This window comes from Elephantulus edwardii, unplaced genomic scaffold (genome assembly GCF_000299155.1).
Source record: "Elephantulus edwardii isolate Elephantulus edwardi_28Jun2011 unplaced genomic scaffold, EleEdw1.0 scaffold00007, whole genome shotgun sequence".
Taxonomy (NCBI): Eukaryota; Metazoa; Chordata; class Mammalia; order Macroscelidea; family Macroscelididae; genus Elephantulus; species Elephantulus edwardii.
The window spans coordinates 35,413,830-35,422,524 of record NW_006399757.1 but is presented as its reverse complement, the minus strand read 5'-3'; the positions used below and the strand labels follow the sequence as shown (position 1 = coordinate 35,422,524).

At 41.9% G+C, this 8,695-nt stretch overlaps 1 protein-coding gene across 1 annotated transcript; it reads left to right on the top strand.

Moving 5' to 3' along the window:
• Window positions 1-4,372: 4,372 nt before the first annotated feature.
• PPP1R3C (protein phosphatase 1, regulatory subunit 3C) lies at window positions 4,373-7,678 on the top strand. The gene is made up of 2 exons (XM_006880331.1): window positions 4,373-4,386; window positions 6,739-7,678. Exons 1-2 carry the CDS (start codon window positions 4,373-4,375, stop codon window positions 7,676-7,678), a joined length of 954 nt encoding a protein of 317 aa, XP_006880393.1.
• The last annotated feature ends 1,017 nt before the right edge of the window (window positions 7,679-8,695 follow it).

Below are 8,695 nucleotides of genomic sequence, written 5' to 3'. Positions count from 1 at the left end.
GAAATTTAATGATTGCAGATAGCACTGTCGTCATCATTAGAATTAAATGGATAACATAGAATGACAAAAGAGGTAGAATCCTTGGTTGTTGAAAATGGTTAAGCTTCAACTCCTAGCTGAAAGGTGGTTGATAGAAAGCCACCCAGAGATGCTTTGGAAAACAGACCTGGTATGTGCTTCCAAAAGGTCACAGCATTGAATAATCCCGTGGCGAACAGTTGTACTCCACACTCAAGGTGTTGATATGAGTCAGAATTGACTCAACAGAAGAGGCTCAAACACAAGCATTGTTGCTGTTAGTTGCAAACTTAGCCTTTTTTTTTTTTTTAAATGAGTAAAAACCATTTCTTTTTAGGACTTTTTCTTTTCTTGGCTGTGCTTATAAAATGTCACAAAATTGCCATCATTTCTACAATTTTTGTCTAAAAACTAAAAAACAAAACAAAACAAAAACACCAAAAAACAATCCACCAAACACCAAATCAAAAACATCCCAAACTCCTTTGAGTTTTTGCACACCAGCAAATAAAGGTCCTCCACAGGTGAGAGCTTTACCTGTAGAATCTAATTTAAGACAACTCCTCCCCAGTCACATTTTTAGTTACCTCCAACCTAAGCGGCTCATCTTCTGGCACTGTAGTGAACAATGTTCTTCCATTGTCCATAAAGTGGTCTAAGGCATTTCAAAAGTGGATGATAAATCTTGCTTCTTAGTCTTATTCTAGAAGCTTTGCTGAAACCTGCCTACTATGGGTGACCCTATAAGCATTTCAAATATCAACAGAAAATGTTGTTTTTAGGGACCTTAATGACCTTAATCATCCTTAAGGCTTGTATCATGACTTTAATATTGCCAGCTTTAAAAATATTTCTGCAGAAACACATGTAAGCAGAGTAAATAGCTAGCTTATTCTTTTTAAAAAAATAATAATTTGAGTGAAAGTTTACAGAGTGAATTGGTTTTCTATTCAAGCATTCACACATACTTTGTTTAGCACACAGCAATGACATATCCACCTTGTAGGTACACTCTTACTGCTTCTTCCCTGTGATGACTGTTGCATGAATCCTTCTATCCCTTCCTGCCGTCTGAGCTTTATCTTTGGGCAAGTGTTGCCCTTTTGATCTTTGTAAGTTGATTCTTCTAAGGAGTGAGTAAGTCTGTAGAGTTATTGTTCACTTATGAGCCTGTTGGGTGACAATTGAGCTACAGGGGTGAGTTCTGCAAAGTAGGGGGCATGTTGTTGTGTGCCTTTGAGTTGGAACTGGTCCATCACTAACCCACCAGAAAGACTTTAAGGGTAGTGAATTGCATGGGAGGAGATTGCCCATCCTTCTCCCACTGAGCACCTGCTGGTGGCATAGTCAGTCTCTCTCAGACAAGTTTCGGTTTCTTTAAAAACATTTTTTTAATTGAGATTTTAATGATAGTTTATAGAAAACTTGGATTTCTATTCATTCATCATTGCACATTTTCCTCCCTGCTCACACCTCCCCAGTTCACTTTTCTCTTTGAAAAAAAAATTATTTTTCAATGTTGTACAACCCCTCCCAGTACATTTTTCTATGTACCTCTTATTCTGGACTGTTGCTATGCAAATAATACCTAATCATATATTCCTTTTTATGCACTTCTTTCCCTCATCTGTTTCAATGCAGTGTACATTATTTATCCCCTTTTTTTAGTTTCTCCCAACCCTGATGTCAGTCCCGTTTTGTAACAGTGGAATTATGTAGTATTTGTCCTTTTGTGATTGAGATCTTTCACTCAGCATAATATCCTCCAGGATCACCCATTTTGTATAATATTTCGTGAGTTCTTTGTTTTTCATTGCTGCATAATATTCCATTCTGTGACCATAACACAGCTTCTCTATCCATTGTTTGTTGATGGGCATTTGGGTTGTTTCCATCTCTTTCTCTTGTGAACAAATGAGATAAGGCCTTTTGAAAACAGAAGCAGATCCCAGGCTTATCTTTAAAGTGCCTCTGGGTAGGTTCAAACTACTAACCTTTTGCCCAGTAGTTGAATATTAAACCATTTCCACCACACCAGGACTCCTCAATAAACATTGCAAAGCCACTCACTGTCATGGACTTGATTTTGACTCACAGCAACCTTCTTTTGGATTTCCAAGGCTGTAAGTCTTTATGGAAGTAGGCTCCTTGTCTTTCTATTAAGGAGTAACAGTGGATTCACATTACTGCCTCTTTGGCTAGCAGTCTGACACATTATACACTGTTGTTGTTAGTGTTAGGTACTGTCGAGTACCACTCATAGTGACCCTACGAACAACAGATCTTAGCCCTATTCTATCCCCTATCCTGTGCCATCCTCATTATCTGACACACATGAGCCCTTTGTTGCAGTCCCTGTGTCTATCCTCATTGAGAGAGGGGAAGGTCTTCCTCTTTTTCACTGACCCTCCCCAAGCATGATGTCCCTTTCCTAGGAATAATCTCTCCTAGCAACATACCCAAAGTATGAAAGATGAAGTGTTGCTATCTTTGCCTCCAAAGAGCACTCTGGCTGCACATTTCCCCAAGATGTATATTTGTTCTTTTGGCAATCCGTGGGACATTCAGTACTCTTCACCAACACTACAACTCAAAGAAATCATCTTTCGGTCATCTTTAGTCAGTGTCCAACTCTCAGCAGCATAGCAAGTGATTGAAAATATCATGGCTTGAATCAGGCACACCATTGCTCTTTCAGAAGTTGGGGGGGGGGCGCGTCCCTGACAGCCACCAGCAGTATTCATTAGGCCACCAGAAGTCCTTCAATAAACAATGTGTTGTTCTTCTTAGGCGCCGTCGTGTCAAGTACGACTCAGAATTGTTATCAATATCTGGCTCAAACAGTGAGCCTTCTGTGCAGTGAGAAAAAGGTGCTGTGTGCGAGTTTAAGTTCTGCCGTAAGAACTGTTCTTGGTTGGACACTATGGTCCCTGGCACTGTGCTAAGTTTACTCATCAGAAAAATCTTGGTAATACCTTTACTATCTTCATTTTACAAGTGAGGAAATGAAGGATAGAAATTTCCAAGATTTGTGTAGTCAAATGTCAAACCCAAATACACTTTCAACTAGTTTTGATTTAATTTCAAAGGCTAGAAGATCTGCCGTTAGTGGAATATCTCACTTTAAAAAAATCCCCAAAACAAAACCCAAACATTAAGTATCTTAATTTCAACATTCCCATTATTTGACAGTTTAAAAAATATTGGGGTTTTTGCCTATTCTATTTATAATTAGCTATAGAAAAACTAAGATAATAACACAGAACCAGAATGCAGAGTTTAGAAAAAATGATTTATACTTGACTTGGAAATAGAATTTCATGTCTATAATTGATGTTCTAAAAATTATCCCAAAGCTAAACATAAGAACCAAATCTCAGCAAAAGTAATTGACTCTGAAAGAGTCGTGAAACTTGCACTGGGATCCTTAAACGTTTTTATTTCTGCATCATTGCCAAAAGACGTCACAACTAAGTCAAGAGATCTGGGTTGCTTCCTGCTCTGTGGCTGACTGGCCCTGTTAAATGAAACGGTCCCTTCATTTCTGGCTTTAGTTTCCCCTTCCAAGGAGAAAAAGCTTCATAGATGGAAATCTAACATGACTTGCATCACTAATATTGCCAGTTTATTGTTTTATAGGGCTTGCATGTGCATGCTTTCATAACCCCATCTGTTAGACCAGGAGGTAATTTAATAAAAGCCTTGCTGTGTGGTGTATCAGTGGTTCGGTCCTAAGCAAAAATCCAAGCAGCCAACTTCTGATGACTCAGGCTAGGCGAGGGCAGCAATGCTAGAATAATATCACCAAATGAAAATCAGTAGAAACATCTCGAATCATATATATATTTCTAAAGAGCCACAACTTTTCTGTGCCCAGAATCTGCAAAGGCCACAAATTCTCTGCAAGCAAAAGACTCCTGAAGATGCAAAGGGAGCCTCCTGGCCTGCAGTCTGGAGTCGCTGGCGCGCGGCCAGGGCGAGGCTTGTTACTTTCTTGCTGTGCGTCGCCGCGCCCCCGCGTCCAGGGGCCAGCTGGCCGCCGAGCTCCCTCCCGCCTGCTCTTCGGGGCTCCCAGCTCGTGTTCCGCTTGTCCTGCCAGTGGCGATCACGTCCCACGGGCCGGGGCTCCGCCCCAGCTGGGCTCTGATTGGTCAGGCCGCGAAGCCTGAGCCCCGGCGATTGGCCCGTGCCGTTGGTTCACGTGGTCCGGAGTAGATAACCGGCCTCCGGGGCTCCGCGGACCCGCAATCTGCCTGGGCGACCGTGGTGTTTGACAGCCCGGAACCCGGGTGCGAACTTGCGCAGGCGGCGGGCGTGCAGACTCCCAGTCTGACCCGATCTCTCTCTCTGCCTGATGAGCTGCACCAGGTAGGTTCACTGCATACTCTCTGAGCCCGAGTACAGGGAAAAGCTCAAATGCGAATGGAAACCCAAAGGGGCGGAGCGGGGCATTTGCTCCAGCCGCAGATTAAGCAGAGGCGCCAAGTGACATTCCCAGGTTTCACAGATGCCTGACTGAGGCAGACAACCATGCAAGAGTGGACACAGTTTATGCTGAGGCATCGCCCCATCAACGTCTGTTCGTCATGATTGGGTAGGGGGTGCTCAATTCACAGATTACCCTGGGCGCCCCTCACCCTCCCAATGTCCCATTCAGGGAAGGACTGGTTGACTGGTTACTGAGTGGTCTGTAGCACCCCATACTTGAGAGGTTTGAGAATTTGCTTCCTAAGGTCCCCTCTAGGCCAGTCTTATTTGGTAACGAGTTAATATCCTAAATAGGTGACTGTTTTACTAATTTTTATCAATCTTAGTTTTAGTCCCTCGCTCCTTGTTCTGCACAGATGTCCAGAAACTCAGGCGCCAAGTTAGTTGGTGGGAACAGCTCATAGCGTTGACAGTATTAGTTAGAGAGCTTATCTTGGAAAAAGCAAAACATAAACCCAAACAATTATAGGGCTTTGCATTCCTTAGACCTTCTCCACTTCTTATCACGATCTGCCTTTAGCTAATTCCATCCTGGAGTATGAACAAATCCTGATAATTTTATCCTCAGCCAAGCCCTAAAATCCTAGGGAAATCCTAGGGAACTAGCCCAACACAAAAAATTGTCTTTCAGAAAATAAAAACGGGTGTGTGTGGAGGGGAGCCCACTAAAAACAACTTTTGAATAGTTTTTCAGACTAATTTAGCACAACATAGCTCTAAAAATTCTGACCTGTGAGATATTATTAGACACACAGATATAGATTTCATTTATTCTCAGTTTGTAGATCACGCAGAAAAACCTCAGAGCTCATTAATTCTTTGAATGCCCTTTATTGTCCATTTTCTAATAATGACCACAGACCTACTACAGCTGCTGCAGACAATGTTGGTAAGGCCCAGTTGAGAATGTCACGTACAGTGCACACACACCTCTTATCTCTAAGGCTGAGGCAGGGAAAGAAGTCTTAGTTCTGAAGACTTGGTTAGTAAGCAATGTTGGCTAAAGAGCAGAAAAGGGGAATAAAAATGTGATGGCCACTTTTTAGTTGTAGTTATATTTAAATAGTTTTATTGCCGTTCTAGTTACCAAATTAAGAAATGCATTGACAAAGCATTAAAAAAAAAATACCAGAAAAGCTTCAAGGAAGAAAAATATAGATTGCCTAGAATCCTGTCATTTAAGGATAATTGTTGACTTTTGAGTGTGTTTCCTATACATTTTCTCCATAATTTTAAGACCATGTACAGTAAGTTCCTGTGTTACAAATGTCAGATTTACTGAAAACTCATACTTGCTCTTCAGTATTGTGTAAGTTTGCCCTCATTTTGCACTGAATACAGAACCAACCACACTACATGCAAGACATTCTTTATCAGAACTTCCCTTGCTTGCCGCTTGTACAGTTTTTACATCATTGAGAATGATTGGAGCCCTTTCTTGCATAAACGTCAGGCTAAGAATTATACGCACTCATTTCACTCTTTCCAGCCTTCATGCTCTCAGAATTGTCCATAAGAATACTTGATTTTCTTTTCCAGAGGGGCATAATGGATTCAACAGTAAAATTAGCAAAAACAGCCAGAGGGAGCACAAGGTGGGGGAACCAGTGGTTTTGAACCTGTCTGTCCTCAGAATCACCTGAGATGTGTTCAAAAACTATGCACTCTTGGGTCTCATGGGTAGAAGATCTTTGGTGAATGTGTGGCCCAGTAATTTTTTAAAATTTATTTTTATTATTTTCTGTGTACTGTCAAATTGGATCTGACTGGTACAGGAGGAGATTGCTCCTCCTTCTCCAGCAGAGCATCTGGGGATTGCAGTGCACCTTCTTGCCACTTAGTAATTTGGGTTTTTTTAAGAGAAAGAAAAACAAAGTTTTTAGGTCACTGTGACCAGATAGGTTTGAAGACTTGTCTGAAACAGGAAATGGTTCTTATTGTTAAAGATGATCAAGCCCAAACTCATTTATTTCTCAGATGTAGAAACTCAGATGTTCAAATGTGTTAGGCAGTGAATGCACACTCTTGTAGCCAGTCAGAAGTAGTGCTAAACATAGACTCTAGGTGTGATAACTTAATACTGTTCTCTTTTATTCCATATGATAGCACCTCTTTGATAATTTCTGCACCAGCGACAAATCTGTCAGTACAAAAATAGGATATACGTATTTGGGGATGCAGGGAGAACATCTAGATTTAGATTGATAACCTCCTCTTCTTGTTCCATTGCAGAATGATCCAGGTTTTAGATCCACGGCCTCTGACGAGCTCAGTCATGCCAGTGGATGTGGCCATGAGATTCTGCTTGGCTCATTCGCCACCCCTGAGGAGCTTCCTGGGTCCTTATGATGACTTCCAGCAAAGAAATTTTGTGAACAAACGGAAGCCGCTGAAACCATGCCTCAACATAAAACAGGAAGCCAAATCGCAGAACGACTGGAAGCACTCTCACAACCAAGCCAAGAAGCGAGTTGTGTTTGCTGACTCCAAGGGCCTCTCTCTCACAGCCATCCACGTCTTCTCTGACCTCCCTGAAGAACCAGCCTGGGATCTCCAGTTTGATCTCTTAGACCTTAATGATATCTCTTCCAGCTTAAAACTGCACGAGGAGAAGAACTTGATTTTAGATTTCCCGCAGCCTTCATCTGATTATTTACGTTTCCGCAGCCACTTTCAGAAGAACCTCGTCTGCCTGGAGAACTGCTCTTTGCAAGAGCGAACGATGACTGGGACTGTGAAAGTTAAAAATGTGAGCTTTGAGAAGAAGGTTCAGATTCGTATCACTTTTGATACCTGGAAAAGCTACACCGATGTGGACTGTGTCTACATGAAAAATGTGTACAGTAGCTCAGATAGTGATACCTTTTCCTTTGCTATTGACTTACCCTCAGTCATTCCAACTGAGGAGAAAATTGAGTTCTGTGTTTCTTACCATGCCAATGGACAAGTGTACTGGGACAACAACGAGGGTCAGAATTATAGAATTGTCCATGTGCAGTGGAAACCAGATGGGGTACAGACACAGACAGCATCTAAGGACTGTGCATTCCACCAGGTGTCTCCCAAGGCTGAGATGGACTCGCCAATCTTTGGCAGCCCAAGGCTGGCTAGTGGGTTTTTCCCAGAATGGCAGAGCTGGGGCAGAATGGAGAACTTGGCCTCTTATCGATGAATCCATTCTCCTTGTGCCTGGCTTTGACGTGCCACCTTTGCTAGCATAATCCTATGACTGCAGTGCTCAGTAATAGGAAGTCCTTAGGTAGCTTTAGAGTTGAGCTTTTGAGATCTAGCTACAAAGAAGATAGCCATTTGAGAGTTTAGGATTTTGGGCCACTAGGGATAATGCTGCCCAATTTTTCTTAGGAGGATTAAATAACAACCTAGGATCTATTTTTATAAATATACTGCATTTTCAGTGCCCTTTTCTTTCCCCTCTCAGTTCTCTAGCTGTCATGTTGGGCAAAGAAAGGCTGAAGAAAGACAAATGATGGTGTGGAAAGCTGTGCTAATGGTCTGAGGAACGTCTGAAAAGTATACTCAAAGCACTCTTCAGCTCATGCCAGACTGGGAGTGGGAGGTCTGATACTTAATTGTTGGTGAGCAAATGGAAAGTGGTTTTGTTCTTTCCTGGGAAAATAATTTATAGGTCTGGGAGAAAGAGCGACTCTAAATAGTCTTGTGAGAGAAAAAAAGATCACTATATGTTCCTGTGGGAGAAAAAAAATACAAGTTTTAAGGACGTGGAATGGTGTTGGAGAAAGGTAAATTTTAACAGGAGAAACAAGATGTCAGGTGAAGCCTTTGTGTTCAAATGAGATTTAGGGGAAAAAAAACAAGGTTTGGGCAGAATTTAAGCAAACATGGCTCTGTAGTCCTCACTCACCTTGCAAGTGACCTTGTTTATATTCAAGGCATTGTGCTTGGGTTCTCAGTATAACCAAAAACCATGCCATCACCAATGACTAACAACTTGTCAGGACTCTGTCATGTCAAAGATTGTGCTTTACAAGTGCCTTGATCAGAACCAAAACACTGTAGTTGCTTTTATCCAAATGTCTGAATGGGCATCTGATAACTCATGAGGTTTGTGGCCTCATTGGAAGGTCCTCGCTCTAGACTGGCATTCCTCCTGAAGTACTGTTTGTATATTTGAGAGTGTTGTCTCTGTGTGTGTACACAACTCATGTCC